This window comes from Alnus glutinosa, chromosome 4 (genome assembly GCF_958979055.1).
Source record: "Alnus glutinosa chromosome 4, dhAlnGlut1.1, whole genome shotgun sequence".
Classification (NCBI taxonomy): Eukaryota; Viridiplantae; Streptophyta; class Magnoliopsida; order Fagales; family Betulaceae; genus Alnus; species Alnus glutinosa.
The window spans coordinates 8930733-8954910 of record NC_084889.1 but is presented as its reverse complement, the minus strand read 5'-3'; the positions used below and the strand labels follow the sequence as shown (position 1 = coordinate 8954910).

At 36.8% G+C, this 24178-nt stretch overlaps 2 protein-coding genes and 1 pseudogene across 2 annotated transcripts; all 3 read right to left on the bottom strand.

The window, feature by feature from the left end:
- Positions 1-5272: 5272 nt before the first annotated feature.
- Positions 5273-11264, bottom strand: LOC133866397 (probable protein phosphatase 2C 55). The gene is made up of 5 exons (XM_062302907.1): positions 10952-11264; positions 9727-10626; positions 7557-7881; positions 5959-6114; positions 5273-5724 (listed from the first exon to the last, which is right to left on the bottom strand). The coding sequence occupies exons 2-5, from the start codon at positions 10476-10478 to the stop codon at positions 5428-5430; spliced, it is 1530 nt and encodes a 509-aa protein (XP_062158891.1). The 5' UTR covers positions 10479-10626; positions 10952-11264; the 3' UTR covers positions 5273-5427.
- A 3457-nt stretch (positions 11265-14721) lies between these two features.
- Positions 14722-18086, bottom strand: LOC133865325 (cytochrome P450 734A1-like). The gene is made up of 4 exons (XM_062301711.1): positions 17498-18086; positions 15961-16205; positions 15460-15823; positions 14722-15276 (listed from the first exon to the last, which is right to left on the bottom strand). The coding sequence occupies exons 1-4, from the start codon at positions 17987-17989 to the stop codon at positions 14857-14859; spliced, it is 1521 nt and encodes a 506-aa protein (XP_062157695.1). The 5' UTR covers positions 17990-18086; the 3' UTR covers positions 14722-14856.
- Positions 18087-18702: 616 nt separating this feature from the next.
- On the bottom strand, positions 18703-21338 carry LOC133866102 (cytochrome P450 734A1-like; annotated as a pseudogene).
- Between the last annotated feature and the right edge of the window lie 2840 nt (positions 21339-24178).

Genomic DNA, 24178 nt, shown 5'->3' with positions numbered 1-24178 from the left:
ATTTCATATGTATTTGTAGTAGGTAGCCTAATGTATGCATAGGTATGCACTAGACCTGACATTGGACTGGCAATAGGACTACTAGGTCGATACCAAGACAACCCAGGTTTGAACATTGGAGAGCTACTAATAAAGTCTTATGGTATATTCAAGGAACCAATGACTACAGCTTGGAAGTGATTGGTTATTCGGATTCAATTCTTGTTGGATGTGTAGATAATAGAGAGTCTATTTTAGGATATATTTTTCTTCTTACTAAAGGAACTATATCATAGAGATGTAGTAAGTAGACTTAATTGGTCGTGTATTGTTTTTATCTGTTGGGATAAATAAATTTGGAACGAAATGGCTTACAGGTCCATTAATAAAGTTTGATTGCCCGTAAATTACTCATTTAGGGAGTATTATACATTGTAATGCATGGTAGGGATAACTCATTATATAAGGATTTTATCGCCATAATTCATGAATCATGTGTAATATTCCTTATGCGAGTGAGACCATTTCATGAATAAATAAAGTTATAATCATATTAAAGTACGTACCTAACACAATAAAAAAAGCTCATGTGTCATGAGGGCCAAGTGAAAAAATATTAGAAATCTCCTAATCATTAAAGTGTGCCCACATGCTACATCTAGTTTAGTTAAACCCGAATTAGGATGTTCGGTAATTTATTCCAAATAAAGAACTATTTGTGAAATTATTATTGGAATTGATTTTTTATTCTTTGATGCAATGAATAATTAAGGTAAAACTCTAATTGAGGGTCCATGGCTTAAAATATAAATTAAATAAGGAGTCTATATATTCTATATATAAAGCATTATTGGGCATGGGTTAAAAGACATATCTCTCTACTAAAATTCTCTTCAAGTTTTTGCAAACACGAAGTTTGAACTGGAGAGGTCACGAGCTTCAGTTTGGAACTGGTCAATCTTATGTCTTGGAATGAAAATTTTTTTTGTCTACGGTGCATATGTGGTGTTTGGCTACAGTGAAAGTTTGCAATCTCTGATATGCATGATTAGACACTAGACAGGTTGACAATTTACCGACACCCCTATACTTGTCCCTTCCTATTGTGTTGAAACAGTAAAAGCAAACGATGAAATACATGTTTGTGTTTTTGATGTAGTTTGAAAAGAAACCTTCAAACCACGTTAAATGGCGTAGATTGGTGGATATTCAACGGCTTTAGCAAGCACGTGTGAAACCCTCTCTATCCTATATTTTCAGGTCTCTTTTGAGAAGCTCTTACATATATATATATATATATATATATATATATATATATATATATATATATATATATATATATAAAGAAGTGACTGGCAACCTACCTAGTTTAGGCAGCCTTATGGCTATGGTGGATGTTCCTTCGGCAGTTTTCAAATACACATGATCACCTCCTTTAACTTATGGTCCATAGAGGGATGGGAGGAACAAAGTGATGGTAAGGGAAGTTTATGCTTTCCTTCAGATGTTTGGATGATGTCCATAATAAACGCTTGAACTATATATGCTCCAAATTGTTGTTCCATAGCTCCTATTTACGGTATAAATTAAAGGAATTTATTGCATTGGAAAATAAGGGGTTATAAAATATCCAACTCCCTTGTCAGCACTTTTAGTTGAGAAATTAATTCAGTAAGAACTTTTATTCCCTTACACTTCTATTATGACAAAAGTTACAAGAACTCAAGATACAAGAGTTATAAGTATTTAAGAGACAAGAGTTACAAGTACTCAAGATACAAGAGTTATAAAATGATAAATTAAATTTATTATTATTAATGTAGAAGTAAAATTAAAGAAACTAGTAACGTTTAGATAAATTAGACTATTTCTCTATAAATAGACTGAATTATAGAGAAAGAGTATGAACATTACAAGTCTCTTCTACTTCTACATTAACAACAATAAATCTAATTTATCATTTTGTGACTCTTGTCTCTTGAGTACTTATAATTCTTGTCTCTTGAATGTTAGTAACTCTTGCCTCTTGAATTCTTGCAACTCCTGTCTCAATAAAAAACACGTATTTCTCACGTGTAAAAGAGACATGATATTTTTATAGATTGAGTTTGAATAATTTCCTCTGTCGATTTGAAAAGTATTTTGTATTGTTTTGATAATAATGTGTTTTTTACCAAACAACATTAAGCGGCCGTCATCAACCGAGGAACGAGCCCCACTAGTGGTGAAGAAAAAGCTGGTATTGTGGTTCCGAGGGCTATGGAAAAAGCGCCCAGAAGTCTCATCTCCCATCAACATTTAACTGAGAAAGAAGACATAGGAATAAGCCCACAAGAACATGAGAGATATGCTAATCATCTGCTGTTTGTCTGCATTTGGATCGTTTTTCAAGCCGAGACCCCTTGTCCACCGAATTCTTTGGGCAGTCAACAGCAGAGACGGAGGGAGGGGGGGCTGGCAGGGGCCATGCCCCCCCCCCCCCCCCCCCCCAATTTCCTTGAAAAAAAAATTCTTAGGTTAAAAAAAAAAATCTCAAAAAAAAATATATATATATAAGCTAAAAAACTAAAAATTTAGCCTATTGGCCCCTACCAATAATTTTTTTTTACCACCGGCCCTTGCCCATAAGAACTTCTGGCTCCGTCCCTGGTCAACATGATGAACTCTATTTGCATCTTGATTGCATGACATGGGTTGGGTGAGCCGAGCTGTCTAAATTAATAACAGTAACTCTGCCTGCCATTGAAATAACCCAAACATTTCTACTCTCTTAGCTCCCCTGTTCGTTGTAAATTGAACAAGTTAAGAATCTTAAGTTACGAATTTTGGGAAGATAATAACAATTCTTCCATTGATTGGAAACAAACAAATCAAGGCCAGCCAAATTCCAAAGCTCATGCTAATTATCTTTAGATTAGGAAACTGTTTGGAGTACTATATATGTTACTATTACCCTTTACAAATTCACTCACACGATAGTCCACATTATGGAAATGGATGTGCCATGTGACTAGAGCTGGCAATTTTGACATGACCCAATAACCCGACACGAAATTAGCGGGTTTGGGTCTACCTTAAACGAGTTTGGTCATAAACGGGTCGACCCGTTTAACTCAGTCTGACAGATCGGGTGGTGGGTCACCTATGGGCGACCCGCCATACACGATTATCTTTTTTTTAAAAATAAAAAAATTAAAAAATTAAAAAAAAGGGGGCGGGGGGGAAAATTGGGAATAGCAGCAAATGGCAATAGCCTAATACTATTTTCTGATTTAGCAAAAATTCGAAAACACAAACTCACAAAGTGACAAAACATAAAAGTTCAAAAATCAAAAGAATCAAAACTAAAAACCCTAAATTTTACTTTTTCACTTTTTCCTTCAGCAGTTCAGCAGAATCAGCTCCGCCGAGTCCGCCGCCCTTCTCTTCTTCTTCCATTTTCTTCATCTTCAGCTCCTAACCGCGCCGCTGCCGCCCCTTCTTCTTCCTCCCACAATTAGGGGTGTACAAAACCCGTAATACCCGAATCGACCCGCAAAGGAACGGGTTTTCAGTTTTTTTTTGCGGATTAAGGTTTTAATTTGAGAAATATGTGCTGGGCGGGGCGGGTTGCGTGTTTTAAAAAAACCGGATCCCCGCCCCGCATCAAGGAAAAGAGAGAGAGAGAGAAAGAAGAAAATCTAAATCTAATCAGCCCTAGCCCCCTTCGCCCTTCACTTTTCTTTTTTCCTTCACTGCGCCGCACACACCACACTACACAATGCACACACTTCGTCCCTCTCTGCGCCGCTCTCTTTTCTTCACTCTTCAATTCTTCCCCTCTCTTCTTCCCTCTCTTCTTTCTTTCTTGTTTTTTTCCCCTCTCTTCTTCCCCTCTCTTCTTCCCCTCACCAGACTCTTCTCTTTAGGTATTTGACTTATCCTCTTGTATGGTACTCGTTTTTAGGAACTGGGTAGGCGTCTTCCTCGCGAAACTTGATGGTGACGACGTCGAGAAAGCGGACGCTCATGGAAGTTATAGAACAAAGCAGCCACCCTTCACTTTTTTCTTCATTTCTCTTCAAGCCCACCCCATCATATCTACTCTGAATTTGCAAAACCCGCACCCGCAGAAACCACCCCGCGCCCCCCCGCGACCCTGTGGATATAGTGAGCAAATTTGCGGTTGTGGGTGAGATTTTCTATACCCGCATGGTTGCGGGGCGGGGGCAAAAATGGTGAAAATTCGCCCTGTGCACACCCCTACCCACAGTCTCGCTTGACGCTTGGAGGCTGGACCCACTCGAGTCGACGCTCTCTCTCTCAGCCTCTCTAGTCTCTGCTCTCCGCTTGGGGCTTGCTGCCAACGGCCATCGCTCTCCCCGTCTCTCTGCCGCTCTCTCTCTCTCTTCCACCGATGTCGCATCTGGTACCGCCGATATGTTAATAGTTAATTTCCATTTTTATAGCATTTTGACATGAAATGATTTGATTATTTGATTGTTTAGTAATTTTCTTTTGTAATTAAGTGATCTCATTTTTTGTATACATGAAGAAGAAGAAAGGTGATTGCCATTTTAATCTATGAAATGGTTTGTCTAAACTGTAAAGAGAGAGAGAGAGAGAGTGATTTTCTCACCATTAATAGGAAAAAGGATAGCTTTTTCAGCCTTTATGGGGTTGGAGAGAGTGGACATTGTGGTAAATTAGGTATTCGAAAACAGAGGTGGTGAATTATCAACAAGGGTCTTCTTTTTCACTTTTTCTTTTTCCTGTTTTCCATTTTGCATTCTGGTTTGAAATTTTGAATGGCTTGTTGGTGGACAGGAAAATGAGGATTTTCCTGTTAAAATTTTGGTCATTAATTTTTTTTTTTGAAGAAGCACTTTTAATCTAATCGGGTCGATACACATTATGTTAAACGGATTTTATAGATCGTGTCGAGTGATCCGTGAAATTATCGTGTTCGTGTCGTGTCTGGAGTCCCGACCCGTTAACATAAACAGGTCGTATTTTTTATTTTTTATTTTGTGTGAAAGAAGTAAACAATAACTACTAATTAATTATAATCACAAGCAACCGTGAAAAAAGAAGGAAAAGAGAGAGGCCCAAGAGAAATATTAAGAAAAAGATGCATTTACGAATAGTGTAACTCCACATGGAGTTACACTATTCACAAATCCAGACAAATCTATTTTGCATTTTTAGTAAATAATGGGATGGAAGTCTTTTTTATGATTTAGCTTAGCTATTCTAGCTAAAAGTTGGATATGCCTACTTATCAAAAAAGTTGGATATGCCTAGTCCATTGGGATAAACTCAAACCAAGAAATGCTATTTCGATTCTACAAAAAGCCTGACTCGACAAGCAAGGAAAATGAAATATAATATATAGTATATACATGGGAGAGAGAGGGAGAGAGGGAGAGAGGGAGAGAGAGAGAGAGAGAGAGAGAGAGAGAGGGAGACTCATACATCGCTAGAACTCGTGATATATGAAACAACAACAGTGATATCATCAAGCTTGCCACCATAATATCGGAACCCAGCATCTTGAGCAGCAGTGGAAAAAGGCGTCTGCCGGTCTTTATCCTGTGCTCGTTGACGTGCCAGTGCTGCTATCTTCTGAGCGGTAACCTGAGGCCCTAAGCCAGCTCTCATGGCATGAACCACGACTGCAGTAATCTCATTGTTGTACAAGTTGTCAAACAGTCCATCTGTGCCAGCAATTATAGCGTCTCCCGGAGCAACTGGAATCGTAAAAACCTAAATCAAACAAAGCCCACTTGTCTCATTAACACATTTTAATAATCAAGCGACTTAAATTACACAAATGCGTTCCCTAAGGGAAAGGTTTACCCCTCCCAGACCAGGAAATCTATGGACATCCATGCCCTTAAAATATATAAATGAAGCATGGCACCAATTTCGAACTATAATTAGGTCCTTCATAAAAGGAATATGCAGGAAGAGAAGAGAAAAAGAGTAATAGGCACATACCTGACCAGAGCTAGGTAAATCGCCGTTATTTCCACTTTCCAGTTGATAGGTGAAGTTAAAATCATGCTGCTGCACAGGGGATCTGAAGATGGTGCATCCTTCTCGGACTACCATAAAGCCACTGTCCCCTAAGTTAATTGCATGAACGCCCTGGGCCTGGAATGACAAGCCAAGCATAAATTTATGTTGCCAGCCAGTTGGAATAACAAAAACAAAAGACTCCCAAAATCTTGTTTCAGAGAAGTAAAAACAACAAAAGATTTACCAAGTATATAGAGTTGAGCAGTAAAAAATTGCCCAAAAATAGACAAGGCATTCACTTCATCAAGTAACAAAAGATACGATGCACTTCCACTTAACCAGGGGAGGACATGCAGTCACTCAAACCTTCCAGTATTTATTGATTGATCGCATTGTAGCAAGCCATTTCGAAAAAACGAAAAAACAAAACAAAACTGGCAGCCTAATCCTAAGGCTTATAGGCCCCCATAACATCTATAAAGACTTCACGGTCTGATTTTGGATTAAAATTAACTCGTCTTAAGATTGTAAGTCAAAATGTTTTAGGATTTTCAATTAGAATTGCTGGCTGCTGGATGTCGTAGGCAGCCATAGGTATGATATAATTAGTTTTTCAGAGAGTCTAGTTCAGTCATGAGGCCTTTATGATTTTGGTTATTTTTCATTAGGCTTTATTTATGAAGGTTATGAGTGCTTTGATTGAGTTTGAAGAGCCTTGATTCTTCTCTGCCGATCATTACTGCTCACAGGCACTGTTCAGATCCATTAGTTGTCATTTCTTGATCAAATATAACCACAACCATATCTCTAGCTTTACACCCTTTGAAACCCTAAACCCCCAAAATTATTCCCTAACCTCTATCCATCAGTTAACTCACCGTAACCACCCTTAATACGCTTATATTTATTGCAGTCCAAAAGTTCCTTCAACCAAGATTCTCAAACCTTAACCCTTTTGTCCTTTAAAGTCAAGCATAGCTCATACAAAAATCAATAAACAAACCTTTAACCTTTTCTTTTACTGTCATAAACCCAGTAATTATGATTTGGCCTAACCCAAGAAATAGAAAGCAGGTTATAACATCTAACCTATGTCACTTATAGAATGAAGCCAGCTCTCCAAATAAATCAAAATAATGAATCTTGAACTTGATTAGGTGTTACAGTCCACTTAGCCACATCAAGTCAACGCTCATTAGCATATATGTTGTATAGTAAATTATGTTACTTCCTCAACACATAATACAACCCCTGATTTCCCATAATTTTCATTCTGAAAACAAAATTAGAACACATCATGGAATTATTACATAAACTAAGATTATCATGATCATGCATTGAAATATGAAACAGCAGCAAAGATCCAAAAGGGTAAAAGGAACTGCAGTCAGGGGGAGTATAAACTGATCTGCAGGCTAACATACTAAGAAAATATAGAACTTCCAATATATCTCGAACCAGTCAGGCAATAGTTACGCAATTTCTTAAAATGATAAATCCAATAATAGCCCTTTTTAGGCAAATGGCTCAAAACTTGAGGCAGGCATGAAGGTATGCCTATAATGGAAGAAGCATACCTCGCCTGTGAGTGCTATGATGCATGCTGTTGAGGAACCTTTGGCTTTTGTGCTTGAGTGAGCTTTCTCCAAGACCCTAGCAGGATCAATTGAACCCTTGGGCTCCTCTTTAATAGCAGTTACTGAATTAGACATGAGTTCCCGTGAATACATTCCAGAATCAACACCAAGGTCTGCCCAGCCACCAACACCGTCTGCCACCCCTATGGCCTGTTCATCAACACAAATAAAGTGCGCATCCTCCCCACCAGTTTCTTCTTTATCAGGATGAGGCAGACAGCATGAACCTGAAAGTAGTTTCAGGGTCTTGCCTGCCGAGGTATTCCTGTAGTCAAAGCCAAGAAACATGCTAGATGTAAATGCAAGTACTTCATCATGTTTACCTAACCATGAATTAACAAAATCAGGGTGAAATATTTTCACCAAAGTCCTGTACAAATCTTTCCCACTTCAGATTCAAAAAATATATTAAAAATGATCTAAACATTAGAGAGGCAAAAAAAGAAAAAAGAACAGCTGCAATGTCTTCAAAAGTCCTAGGCTAGCTCAAAAGCTCCTATACCAACAGTGATGGCCACAAACTAGCTACTTCGTGTGGTGCAAGTACCACAAGCACTATTCAAAAACTACTGGACCATGGAGTTCATCCTATACCAGTCTTTGGTCTTTCAAATCCTTTCCAATACATTGTAATGGTTAAACAAAAGGCCGACTGGTTTTGAACACATATAGATGAAATATATATAGAGTAGGAAAAGAGAGAGAGCAGCAGCAGCAGCTTGCACAAATATAACATGAAAGCAGCTTTGCACATATAAACATGACAAGTTATGTAAATGAAACTTTTTGAAAAATACAGACAAAAGAGGGAAAATAACTGTTATTTGATATGGGTAGGATTCAAATAATAATGAAGTATAATATGCAAAGAGGGTTACCTTCTCTTTGTCACTAATTTACATACACATATCTAGCTTGGCCAGAAAGGAGAATACCCACAAAAAAGAATAAAATCGACAGAGTATTAACTATTCAAAAACAGCATGAACAAAGTGTAAAAGTTGCAGTTTAATGAGGTGTAACTAGAAGTGGGAGGCATTTTGCTGACTTTAAAGCTAAGAGTGGCTAGGAAAGCAAATTGTAACATGTTGAAGTTATCACATGATTTTGATATTTCATAAGTGGAGGTCAACGTGGGTTCACACTTTTAAGTGCAGATAAAATTCTAACATCAACAAAGGAATAATCAATAGAAATAGAAATAGCAGTAGCAGTAGTAGGAAGAGGAGTTGCAACGTTAAGATTTGTTGTAATAAACAATAAAATAGGAGAGAGACCATTTCAGTTACACCCGGTACTAAGAACAAATAATGAAAGCTAATATTACTACCAGAATGATGACAATGAAAATGTAATTTGTAGGTCAACAGTGCAGCACATCTAGTGCTTGCATCTAAGAGAGAGAAACAAAGAATATACTACTGTGTAACCAAATAGTTTGAGAGTAAGCATTACACAATCTCCAAGATCATTTTTTTTGGGAAAAAAACCGTGAAACCTACTATAAATAGGATGATGAGCACGGCTACAAGGAAGCCTAAACCTTCCAAGCAACCATCATAATCCAACATAGGTGATCAGCTTCAATTTTTTTAATAAGGGCAACACTAGCCCCACCCACCTTACATCAACCTGGCATTGAACTAAAACCCTCCAGATTACAAACCAATTAAGATCACTATCCTCTGAAAGAACACTTTTTTTTCTTCTTCTGATAAGTAAGAAAATTTCATTAAAAAAGCGTAAGACGCCCCTAAGTACACAAGAAGTATACACAGGGACAACTCAACTAGCCCACATGAAAAACCCAAGAAAATCCACAGGGAACTACAAACCCACAACTCCCAAAACCCACAAGAGACCCAAAATACAAAAGAAGCCCCCAACAAACACCATAAGGACATGATAGGGAGCAACAGCCTATGACATAAAATCGTGACTCACAATGTGTGGAGGAAACCCAGGTTCATTCTAAGCATGTGCTATAGATACATTTCAGATGACACCTACTTCAAACATCAATCAAATCATATCTCATAAACAAAGAATGGAATACAGGTCTCGTAAATAAGTTTATGAGAAATAACAGAAACAGTGTCAGAGAACATACTCTTCAGATGAATCAGTAGAATTTGCATGCTGTTCCTCACGAGCAGAATTATCAAAGGACACATGAGGGGCAGTCCCAGCAGAAAAACATGTGGATGATGTGCTATGAAAATCTCTTGGTCCTGATCCTATGAATGGGTGAGAATTACACCACCTCTTTGCAGCATTATACATGAAATATCCATAAATCACATTATCGTGGGGTTGCTCATGGTTTTTCAAACTCATGCTAGCTTTGCTGCAACTCTCGAAACTTCTGTTGCTATAAAAGGTACGGGCATTACTTGTCGGTATTGAAAGATGCTTATGCCTTGAAGTTAAGATATCTAACGAACATTCACTAAATACAGCTCTGGAACCAGAAGCAGCCATAGGTTTATTCTGAAACTTGCTGCTGACTGTAAAGTTCCCAGGTTCAGCAAGCACGCAATCAATGTGGTACGCACAGTTCTGAAAGGAAGGCCCAGATACAGATGGAATAGACAGAGTTCGCGAAAGTGCTCCAACAACAGAGATATTCCTTCTTCGGCTAACTAACTCCGATCTTGCAGCATATATAGTTCCAGGTCGTAACAACAGATGCAGGTCCGTAGGAGCCGACGACGATGATAAAGAATGGAACAACCTAGAACTGCCAAACAACGATTTCCCTTGCCCAATTATCACATCAACCGAGTCCTGGAGCCTACCTTCTTGCACTCCAATCGACTTCCGAATGGCAGTTCTCAGACTCGAAAAAGAAGTCGATGGCATTTTATCCTCTTAAGCAAAACAATTTCACTTCAACTCCTCTATTGCAAAGAACACTATTTTCACCACTATATACAAAAGGAAATCTCATAATTCTCAGTACATCTAGAATCGCTCCACTCCCTTCAATATATCGCAGTGATTCAGAATCCTGAAAAGGGAAATAACCCCAAGTTCCAGTAAAACAATCCTAAGCACGCAAACACAGCAAAATAATTATACAAAAATCTAAAAGTCACAACTAAGACAGATATCAGCCATAGCTATGCTCATATCATTAATTATTGCGGTCACCATTATCACTGATTTAGTAAAAACAACCAAACCCAATAATTATTCTTTACAGCAATCCCAACCATAAAAAATAAAAAAATAAAAAAATAAAAAAATAAAAAAATAAAAAAATAAAAAAATAAAAAACAAAAAGGAAATTCAACGCACAGAATACAGAGAAATTGATAGGTAGCGGAACTCACCGTTTCTGTATATTCAATTCGAAACTTCGAAACCATAAACCCTAGACCCGACCTCTGGTCTAGCTTACAAAAAAAAAAAAAGAAAAAAAAAAAAAGAAAACCTCTGGTCTTATATTCCAGGTAGAGCTATCAAAGGGAGATTTAGCTGAATCTTCGGGAGTAAGGTGGGAGACACGAGCCTATCTATCCCTCTCTCCCTAACCTTCTCTCTCTCTCTCTCTCTCTCTGATTTCACGGTCGTCTAAGAGGTCAAGAAAACAGAGTCCAGAGATTTCGTTGGCGGCTAAATGCAATAAAACCCTAGAAGCCACAAGAAAGTGACATCTAAGTTGAAACGCTGTAGTTTTTACTTTATATAGATAGATTATTAGTTTTCTCTGACAATTTTGACCCTGTCCTAACTTTCTTACGGAAAATTGTCACATATGTCTTTTGCCCGTTAGTGAGGGTAGTTCGGTCTCTATCGGTCTAACTAAGCCTCCGGATTGATATGTTCGCGTGATTTCCAAGTACCACGTTTCTCATCCAATTTTTTAGGAGCACCAGTCACCAGACATCGGTGCTCGCCCAAATAGAAAGTGATCGATAGGTGGACCGGTCGCTAATGTGAATCATACGTGGCGAATATACTTTTTCTTCTTCATATTTGTAAATAAGTCCCGGGACTCTCTTTTATTTCTAATATAACCACAAGGGGCAAGAATGGATCCAGAAATGGGGTGACTATTCTTATAAAATTTTCATTCCGTTATTTGATCGTGCATCATTCCTGGAATCGTAATTTCCATGCAATAGTTATTCCCCTAAAATGAGGAATAGCAATTTCTCTTTAAAAAAAAAAAAGAAGGTTAAGAATAGTTTTTCTCTAGGAATTTAATAACATTTTCCAGGAAAATTATTTTTTATTATTTTACGGAAACAAAAAGAAAATCTCCATGAATGGTCGGCCGCCTTAACAAAACAATATGAGGGGCGATCACCTAATAAAACAATATGAGGGGCTTATCAAATGTAGTGCGACCACTCCTAATTGTTTTGTTCGGGTGGCTCGCTATTAATGTGAAATGATTTTATTTTTCTCTGGAGGAAGGTGGGGTTCTAAGTGTTTTATTATTATTTTTTATTTTAAATCATTTTTAGAATTAGAGTATTTTAAGAAATTTGATTAAATAAAGTAAATAAATTTGTTCATTCTTGTATCGCCACCAAACAAACAAATAAAAATAGTCATTCTATTATAGCTTCTAGTATTCTTAGTAGGACATAAATTTTCTACAACCCACTTATAAGAGTGACATGTGTTCCTTTCTCACATATTTTTTTAATAGCATTAATTAAAAAAACATGTGATTTTCACATGTCGAGGGACACATGTCACTCTTATATGTGAGTTGTAAGAAATTTTATACAACCGGTTTGTAGAAAATTTATATCTTTCTTAATAATACTCATTCTTATTCCTACATAATCATCGTTCCAGTGTACCAAACGTATCTTTAACTTATTTTGAAACGGAAAAGTTTACCTAAAGATATGGACCACAAGAGTTGGAATTGTATACATCCATATTTGCTAACCTCTTTTTAGAGTTGGTCAGCCTCCAATGTTTACAAGAGTGAGGATTTTCACACTCCCAATTTAATTAAATGAACGGCGCTAATCAAGCTTTCTGGTAGCATTCAATTTTTTATTTTTCCTTTATAATTAGATGTTTCTCTTGACAGAGGGAAGGATCGTCCCTTGTGATCATCTTTTGTTTGTTTTTTCTGTTTTGTTTCTTTGACTATCTCAACTATATATATATATATATATATATGGGATAATTATACTTAACCCCCCTGATTTATCCACGGTGTGGCGATTTACCCTCCAATGTACCAAAATTGGTACATGACCCCCCTGAACTTGCCAACGTGTGGCAAAATCAACCTTCCGTCCAATCAACCGTTCGTTTGGACGGAAAATCGGTCACGTGCAAGTCACATGACCGTTTAAGACAGAGACGCTTCCCAAGTCACGTGACTTGCACGTGACCGACTTTCCGTCCAAACAAACGGTCGATTGGACGGAAGGTTGATTTTGCCACACGTTGGCAAGTTTGGGGGGGTCATGTACCAATTTTGGTACATTGGGGGATAAATCACCACACCGTGGATAAATCAGGGGGGTTAAGTGTAATTATATATATATATATATATACACACGTTTTGATATTGATTTGTTTTCTTCTAATTTTCTAATTAATTTTTTGATATTGATTTAAAGTCAACTGTCTGCACTTTTTTTTTTTCTTTCTAAGCGCCAAGGCTGACCATATATATATATATATATATTACATGTTAGAAATTACTCTTTTATTTTATAATTATTTCACTCTTTTGAAGTGATACTGTCAATCAATTTTTGAATTTTTAGTTTTTTAACAAATACTGATCTAAAACCTTTGTTTTTTTTTTTTTTAACAAAAGATTTGAGTATTTTATTGATAAAAGATTATGAGTATAAAACTCTTATATCACAAAACATAAAAGTTCTGTAAAATCATAGCCACATGTTATGAGGTTACCTAGTCATAGATACAAATAAAATTTTTACAATAAAGTGATATATATGACTTTGATCTGCCGCTAACTCATGTACAAAAATAGTTAAAGAGCATATCTGTTCCGAGCAGACTAGATCTAAAACAAGGGTAGTCAAATATCCTAGAAAAATTTATTTAAATAACCCCTTACATCGAACTATCTAGGTCATGAAAGATAACCCCTCACACTTTACTAACTTTCATTTTATAGATCGCCCATGAGGGCAGATCTAAAGAGAGAGAGAATAAAACTTTTATTCAAAACAAAAACTCAACCAATAAACAACAACAGTGGTCAAGGAGAAGATGAACGGCACAATACAGAGGAAGATGAATTGATGCATAGCGGAGAGGCTAAAATTGCTGATATGGTCGGAGAACACCTCCAAACAAAAGAAAAAATCAGAATAAGAGGGAAATGGTAAAAGCGGGGAGTAGAAAAGAAAAGGGAGAGGGGGATATGCTCTCTCTTCCTATCAGATCTGTTTTTTTAGGGTAAATTCTATTATAAATGGTGATTTGTAATGAAATATAATGCGATATATATATATATATATATATATATATATATATATATATATATATATATATATATATATATATATATATATATATATATATATATTGGACGTGATCGGGTTATTGACATTACACAATCATGTGTGATTTTATAATGTAGAATATTATTGTAATACTCGTGGAACATAATGAGAATATTCTGATAATATTCCTTGTTTCCTTTTATATTTATAGATCAATCATAATTAGTTCCTTATTTTTATACTTATTGTAATTTTTTTTTTTAATAGCTTCATTTAAACGTAAATAAGGAGTAATGTTAAAAACTACATGTTTATCTTATAATGCTTTCGTGACAATCCCAATTAACCATTAAATTGTGATAGCCTTTAAAATAAACAAGGATTAATTAGAAACACCACATCAACATTATGAGATAATTGTACAATAAAAGTGTGGTATATAACATTTTTCATAAACAGGCTTTAACCATTATACAATTTTATTCACTCATAAATGCAAAATTTCCTTCTCCATATTTCACTTTCTCTTTCTTTTAATATGGTATAAGAGCAAATCTACACTTTTATCCTACTTTATTAATGTAACACTGCCAATCAATCATTGAATTAGCCCGTGCTAAAAAAAAATATTGATCGACAGTGCCATACGAACACTCTAAAATAAAAGCATAGCATTATTTTTCTTTTTTTCTTTTTTTTTTTTGAAAGCAAAGGGAAAGTAAAATAAAGCATCTCAGCATCTCTATATATAAGCGTGTTCAGATGTTTGACAGGCCGCTTCAACTTGAAATCCTGGAAAGGAGTATTTGTGCACCATATTGAGGCTGCAAGGTTGCGAGCAACATTGGGGCATGAACATAGGTTGGAGATACCACAAAGGAGAAATGCCGAACGATCATGGCTAAGACGATTTTGGCCTCAACCATTGCTAAATTTTGACCTACACAGATTGTTGGACCCAACCCAAATGGGAGGAAAGAAGCTAAATGCTTTCGAGGCTCCATGAATCTCAATGGGTTGAACTTCTTAGCATCTTCCCCCCATATCTCTGTGTCATGATGAACAGCAGTCAAGGCCAAATATAGTTGAGTCTCAGCAGGAACATCGAGGTCCCCTAACTTCACCTTCTTACATGTTTGCCTCATTAACATCACACTGGGAGGATAGAGTCGAGCTGTTTCATTGATTATCATGCTCACCTGTTAGAAAACAGCAAGCAACAAGTATATATGTGAATGGATAAGAAATACTGTGTCTCTGTCAAAAGATAGCTGACATTAGATAGTAAACTTAAAGAGTAATGTTGTTGAATTCCATAAAAGCTCGCAACTCTTTCCAACAGTATCTGAAAAGTTGACGAGTTGGTAAGAATTTGAACTTACAATTTTAAGCTCGTTTAATTTCTCTGCAACTAGAGGCTCATTGTCCTGGAAGATGCTTACCACTTCTTCTCTTGCCCTGCTTTGCCATTCCTGATGCAATGCTAAGAGAAGAAGTGCCCAAGTTAGAAGGTTAGCAGTTGTTTCCTTTCCTGCAAAGTAGAAGGTCTTGCATTCATCTATGATTTCCTCAATCCCTAACACTTCTTCTTCACCATCCTGATTCTTGTAAGAAGACATTAATAGACCGAGAAGATTTCTTGAACCATCTCTTGCTTTTTGGTTGGTCTCAATCAGCATCCTTATAGAGTCACGAGTTTGCTTATCTAGTCTCCACCTTTCTTTGTTCATCTTAGTAGGCAAAAACCTACGCATTTATAAGAAGCCAAAGACTTAATTGAAACTCATCACTGGCTCTATAACAAGATAAAGCCTTAATTATAACTCATTAATTTGGCCTATATTTAAATTAGTGTGTAACTTTAGAGGTTGGAACTACGTCACCTGAACCCAGGAATGTATACACTTCTGATTGCCTTGGAGAAAAGATGCACTTGTTGCTCTTGTAAATTGAAAATGGGCCTCCCCTCTTCAAAACTGCTTCCAAAAGCTGTTCTTGCTATGATCTCCGCTGAGAGATCATGAAGCTCTTTGTGGACATCCATCTCAAACTCGTCTCTCCCTCCACTATTTCGCTCCCACTGATCGAGCATCTTTGCAGTACTAGCCACAATTTCTGGTACCCAACACTGTAGAATATATATATTAAAAAAAAAAAAAAACCAGGAGGGAAGTTTGGTCACATGTCTAATGTCAAATTTGTATCAAACTTGTTGCACAATCTCATAAAATTTATTCTATTTAACGACCAACGGACCAAGTCCACATTTATTAATCCGAGACCTGTGTTCGTGTTTTTTTTTTTTTTTGTTAAATCCAAAATTGATCCCTGTGCTTTTGATGTTGATCAAATCAATCCTTCGGTTTTCAAAAGTGATAAATTGGTCTTTGAGCTTTCTAGTTGAGCAAAATCACTCATTCCATCCACTCTCATCAGTTAAACTATTTACCACGTGTACCAAAAAACCAGTTAGTCTTATCAAATTAGGTGTCACGTGTACGTACATATTGTTACGTAAGCCTTGCCAGATCAGCATACTTTGCCAAATCAAATCTCCATCAATCCATGTCAACTACGCCATATCAACGTATCCGCCTAAACAAAAAAAGAAAAAGAAAAGGTGGCGGTAGGTAAATTCACTCCGCGGGTTGTGGTGGGTTCTCCAGCTACCCACCGCTACCGCTGCAGAGGTAGCTCACAGGAACCCCCCCACGGGAGTCCATCCTCTAAAAGCACGAAAGTGCCTATGCTCCCTAACCTTTGCAACTAACAACTCTCTCTGTGTCTCATTTTAATATGACAATTATTTTTAGATCTCAACGAGCCTTGAAACCCTGACAAGCAGGGGTGAAGGGAATGGTGCAAGCTAGGCAAGCCAAAGGGGTGACTGAGGACGCACCCCAACATAGGTGGAGGTGGTCACGGTGGATCCCCACCCTTGGGACCACCTCCGCAGGGTGGGGTTCCCCGCGAGCCACCTCTTCTGGGCGAATCGTTAGAGAACCACACCACTACCTGCGGAGGCCACTGCCACCCTTAAACTTTTTTTTCTTTTATCTTTTTTAGGGGATATGCTTACATGGCACAGATGACATGGACTTACAAAACTGATGGAGTCCTAATCTGGCAAAGTATGCTAATCTGTTATGGCTTACGTGGTGATATCTACAGCCGGCATAGTTTGATTGGACCAACTGATTTTTAAGTACAAGTGGCAAACGGTTTATTGGCGGCAGTGGACGGAAGGAGTTATTTATTTTACACAACCAAAAATAACTCAAATGCTAAACTTTGCATTTTACTGAATACATTTCCAAAACTAAGTAACAGTTATAAACAGCCATCGAGTAGGTCATAAAAATAAAAAATAATAAAAAAGAAAAAAAAACTGAGTTGTAGAGAGAGCGAAAAAGTGGTCACCTTTACCCGCTCCATGTTGAAGGCCTGGTTTATGATCCTTCTATGGACAGCCCATTTCTCGCCCGTAAGCCCAACAAGTCCCTGCCCAAAGAGCAGCCTAGCCAAGGGGTTCTGCCGGACCTTCTTAAAGGACCCAGAAGTGTTCATAAGGACTTCCTTAATCATGTCCGGGTCAGATATTGCCAGCCTCGGCTTTGACCCGAACCAGTACAGGAAGGTCTTCCCGTACATGCCTGACCACCTGTAGTAGAAAGGAGCCGCACGGCGAAGGATGTCGTGGTCAAACGGGATTGGCTTCGTTTGAGCCTCGGCGTAGATGCGTCGGATCTCGGCTGAGTTTCCGAAGATCGGACGGTAGCCAGGGCCTTGTATGCCTTGCTTTCGGAAGTGTTTCTCGAACCTCCATGGGACCCATATGATTGAGTATACGAATTTCAAAAGGAAGACAAGGAAAATCGCAACAACAACAACAACAACAACAAGAGGATGCATGGTGAACTCTTAGAGAAACAGAGAAAGAAAGAGTTTTGGTGAAGATGAGTGAGCTGCATAGTTATCAGATAGTGGGCGTTGGAAAGCTTTATTATTAGTAAAATAATGCATTATATATATTGCCGACTCTGCTAGAGTAGCCACTAGCTGCCACAATACTGACGGCGGAGTGGGAACATGTACACGCATGCGAAAGTGGCCCAATGGTTTCTTTTAATAGATATGTGACTTTTGATACATATAACTTCAAAGTCAAAAAAGGAAAGGCTGTCCGAATATAGGGGTTGAAATGAAAATGATCAGGGTCGACGTGAGCTCCGGCACTAGCTTATATATATATTTTAAGTATTAAGTTAATTATTTTTTAATTAATTTAATATTTTGGGAGAATTCGTGGTTTAACATAATATTAATTAAAGTAAATGTCATAAATTTAAATTTAAATCTTAATTTTATAATTCACTCTTATTTTAATTAAATATTAGACATATTAATTATTTGGCGAAGAGTTTAAGCCTACACAGTGTTTTAAGTATCAGTAAAATGACTACATCAATGCCACAGCCCGTGACAACATAGTGTGGCCTTTCTAGTACAAATACAAATGAATTCATGCCGTTCATATAAGAGATAACGTGTTTTTTTTTTTTTTTTGGAAAAAAACAATGAAAACAATATTATTCTAAAAGATTTTTCAAGGTATTGACTCTCTTGAGGTAGATTCTTTCCCCCATAGCTCAGTATCATGATGGACGGCAGTCATGGCCAGATAAAGCTGTGTGCCAGCCGGAACGTCGAGGTTCCGTAGCTTAACTCTTTTGCATGTTTATCTCAGCACGTGCACCGGCGTAGGGTAGAGACGAAGTGTCTCATTCAGTATCATGCTTACCTGTTGAAAAAGAGTAAGAAATTATACAGATTACAGTATGCGATGGTAATGAAAAGCGTAAGTACTTTCCATTTATCTAATGGAAAATAAATACTGACTTGTTTAAAGTACTGTGTATATATAGCCATCAAATTAACAACACTAATATTTTCCACGTAAAATGCCAAGTTCATGATGGATGATCACATTGAACGTACAATATTATTCAGAGACAATCTATGATTTGAGCCAAACAGGCAAGCAACTCAGTGAGAAATTAAACTTACTATTTTAAGGTCGTTCAAATTCTCAGCAGTGGGATGTGATTTTCTCCACAAATGCGAAAAACCTCTTCCCTAGCCCTACTTTGCCATTCTTGATGCAATGCAAGAAGGATGAGTGCCCAAGTCAAAAGATTAGCGCTTGTTTCCTTTCCTGTAAAGTAGAAGGTCTTACATTCATCTATGATTTCCTCCACCTCTAATTTCTCCTCTTCACCATTAGGACCCTTGTGAGAAGACATTAAGAGAGCCAGCAAATTTGTTGAATCTTCTCTCGCTTTACTATTGCTCTCGATCGGCTTCCCGTGTTTCCTTCTCAAGTCTCCACCTCTCTCTATTATTCCTAGTAGGCAAAAACCTGCGAATGTACGTATTTCATTCATTTACGGGATGGTTAACAAGTCCATAGCAGAAACTTACATGCCTGCCTCTTAGTACGTGAGAAACATATATTTTTATAATAACATCGATAAACTTTTCATATGTTCAAGGAAAATGACAATTTTATAAACAAATTAAAGTAAGAGAAAATTCCTTCAACTCCGGAGGAAAACTCTGTCCAAAATGAATAAACCTGTGAGAATTTGAAGGTTAATTAGAGAAGGAAAGCCTGTGAGAATATTGAATATGTTCACCTGTAACCGGGAATGTAGACCCTGCTTAAAGCTTGGATGACGAGGTACAGGTGCTGCTCTTGTAACATAAAAATTCTCTTCCCCTTCTCAAATCGGCTACCGAATGCTGTCCTAGATATAATATCCGCTGAAAGGTGATGGAGCTCTTTGTGCACATCCACCTCGAATTCGTCTCTCTCCCCTCTCTCGTCTTCCCACTTTTGGAGCATCTCTCTTGAACTAGCCAAAATTTCGGGCAGCCAATTCTGATTTAGTATGTGTTGGGGATTGTCAAGACTGTGTGATTGGTGAAAAGGTAAAGAAAATAATACACAGAAAATTTACATGTTTTGACTGTGTGTCGCCACTGGAGTGAGCGGCTGATTTTTCAGTAAAAAATAGGATTATAAATCATCTATATATTGTGTCTCCAGTTAATACCCAAACATGGTAAATTAAAATTTCCAAAATGGTTTTGCAACAAATCCTAAATAAATAGAATTTTGATTTTGAACTAATTAATTCTTCTTTATATACAATATATATGTCTAATTCAAAGTTGAACCATTTTTAGTTTGTATACTGTTTGTTTCAACCATCCATAATCATATTTTGATAATTTTACCGAAACATCAAACATGTATACAGTAAATTAATTTTATACTGTAAAAAGATAAATATATATATATATATATAAATATATATAAAAAAACTAAACATATTAATTTTTTTTTTTTTTTTAAAAGAAGGGGTGGCTGCCTGTTTAGTTTGGGGGACATTGCCTTTACTCTCTCTAGCTTAAAAGCCAGCTGGTTTGCGATTCTTCTGTGAAGAGCCCATTTCTCACCCCTCACCCCAGCTAATCCTTGTCCAAGCTAGGAACTGCTTAGTCAAAGGATCGAGCTCAATCCTTTCAAACGACTCGCCGGTACCCATCAGGGCCTCCTTGACCATATCCGGATCGGCTATAGCCAATCTGGGCTTTGCCCCGAACCAACACAGAAACGTCCTCCGGCCCATACACAGCTGACCACTCGTAGTAGAAAGGAGCCACTCGATGAAGTATGTCGTGGTCCAACCAAGCCATTGATTTTGACTGGGCTTGGGCGCCCATGCGGCGGATCTCCACCGTGTTTCCGAAGATCGGACTGTGGGCAGGGCCTCGTATGCCCTGTTTGCGGAAATGTTCTTGGATTCTCCATGGGACCCATATAATTGAGTACAAAAGCTTCAAGAACAGGATGATCAGGAAGAAGATCGCGAAAAGAAGAAACTGCATTGTGGAGCTCGATCAGAGAAAGAGAGAGTCTTCGTTAAGAATGATGAGCCAAAAAACGATTATTATTTTATCAAGATTAAGACAATAGCTGCCGGCAAGATCACATTATTCGCCCATGGTAAGACATGAAAGACAATGTTAAACCAGTATTTTATTAAGATTAAAACAATAGCAATTGCTGCAAGTTCATCACGTTCTGCATCTTCCTCTGTCGTCTTCGCCAAGTAAATCTTTCTCTTCGCATGTCGCAATCACATGACACTCTATCCATTCTCCATATCTATACCTCTATTACATTCATCTGTAACTCAAACAGCTAATGGCGGAGGTTGGATTTTAGTTAACCGAGGCAGAATTAAAGATAAAGTTTAAAAGATAATTAAAAATATAACTAAAAATTAATTAAAAACATTAAAATATTTTTGAAATATGAAGAAAGAAAAAAATTATCTCACAAGTCTTTTAGAGATGGATGGATAAATTTTTTTAAAAAAAAAGTAAGGTTACACACCATATAAATATTCTACAAAGTTGTTGTTGTAAGGCTTAATAGCTATTTAATTTTTATTTTTTTTAATTTGATGATCAAAAGTTGATCGGTACTAGATCCTGTTTGTTAGATATTTATAAGATGATTGTGTGATACGTGACATTACTCTTTTGAAAACCTCAATAATTGTTTAAAGGGTATTAAACTTTGTATTAAATAATAATAATAATAAAAGTATGAGATAGAGGAGCTAAGCTAATGAATTAAATACAGTAATCCGATCCCTTGATACACTCACCAGGAATTTAAACAATACAACAATACAAGACTACACGCCATCCATTCAAATCACCGCTTGTGTCCTTAAAGCTTAATTAAATTAATAGAAAGATATAAATTTAATAATTTAATAAATATTTTAATATTCTTCCTTACGTATGGACTTAAATTCTATTTTTAATAAGTGGGGTCCAACACATAGAATATTTAATTGAAATGAGAGGCAAATAACGAAATCAAGGTTCGAACTTTACTTTTCGCTTTAATATCATTTTAAATAATCACTTATTTTAAAAACTTAAGCAAATAGGAATATGTAAATTTAATAATTTAATCAATACTTTAACACACGAATGGACAACTATTTACTCCTAGGAACATTAAACTTGAACCGTGTGGTGAATTTGGGAGGGCAAACTCTCACTTTATTTGGCGGGCCAGGGGTCATTTGAGCCATGTGGACCTCCCTGGCTCCGCTGTTGCACACAGCTAATAGCTTTATTATCATCGTTAAAATTATAGGCACCATGAATACACCTACACTTTCTGTTAATGAAGTTTTTCATGTGCCAGAACTTTCCATTTAACCTCTTTTTTGTTGGCCAACTATGTGAACTTGGTTATAAATTTGTTTTTGACTACTATGGTGTTAATGTACAGGATCTTCAGACGACCCGACACTTGAGACAGGTCGTAGAGTTGGACAAATGTTTGGACTTTCATCCTTACACCTTCCCTACTCGGCAGTTTCTACTACTGCCTTTTCGCCATCACCATCCATTGCACTTTTGCATTTGCGTCTTGGTTATGCATCTACTTCTCAAATTCAGTCATTAGGTTCTAGGAATTTGTTAGGTTCAGTATCCACTAATATTTCTTTTGATTGTGATTCTTGTCAACTTGAAAAACAAAGGAAGATAACCTCGTCGGATGATGTCTTCCTTTGTTTTTACGCCTTCTGCTAGCTTAGTTACAATTCGTGATCCTGCATATTAAGATATGTAGCTTAATAACTATATGGCTGTATTATTGGGATACTCAGAAGAAAAATGCCTCGGTATCCAATCGTCATTCAACATATAACAAGCCCTAAAAGTGTGATTTTAAACCAAATCGCAGAAAATGAAATTGTTTGAAAATTACGTTTTTAAAAAAAATTGTAATTTGAAAACGCAAAAAACTGCTTTTCCAAATCGCAGACAATTGGGTACTTTTTTGAAAAAACAAAATTTTAAAGGCTAACCTGCAATTTTGAAAGTCAAACTGCAATTTTGTCAAATACTTAATTGCGCTTTTTCAAATCGCACATTTTAAAATCTCTATTTTTAAATTGTACTTTTTGAAATCGCAAATTCAAATAAACCCTATATATATATATATATATATATATATATATATATATATATATATAAGGTTTGTATAATGAACACAATAAGTACTGCGAAAAATACAAACCATTCTTCTCTCACAGCCTGGGGTGGCGATTCCCCTAGACTTGAATTATAAAATAGTAGTTCAAACCTCTTCATTTTCGCATACCATATATATATACGATGGCTGCTGTGTCTAGCTATATTCTAAATATTCTTATATTCTAGTGTACTGATATACCTACTACCCTTTAATAGTTAATAAAAAATTACCCAACAATTGATAAGAACATCAAACCAAACATCGATCAGCATTATTATGGACCGGCAGCTTTGGGAAGACATCCACGTACGTTATTCTTTTGCAATAATGTCATTATCACCAAATTATATACTTTTAGCCTTTAGGTGTAATGGCATCATGCTTACATGACCACAACGTATAACTCAAACAAATTAACAGCCGAAAGTCTAAGATTGTAAATTATGAACCTAACCTATTTTCAATTCCAAGCTCAAACCGATTTCAGAACCACCATTTAAAAAATATACCATATTAGCTAGATAAATAAATAAATAAATAAATAAATAAATATATATATATATATATATATATATATATATATATAGTGCAGAGGGCGGGGAATGGGGATTTATATTGGGGGAAAGTTCTAGATTAGCAAGCATCTCCAATAATTATTAGCATCGTTTTTGGTCAAAACAACATAATAATTAAGTTTTTTGAGGTGGTTACTGTGCAAACGACGTGAATTGGGCAACTTTTTCACATCGTTTGTAGGGGTAGGCAAAAACCTGCCCACCCGCACAACCCACCCCGCCCTACCTCTAAAATCAAGGATTTCGCCTTATAATTCGCGGGTGTGGGTCATTTTATGATAAAATTTTGCGGGGGGGGGGGGGGGGTTAGGGTTTTAAAAAATACTGGGGACCCACCCCGTGTGTTAAAACAAAGTAAAAAACAAGAAAACCTAGGTTACTTTGAATCAT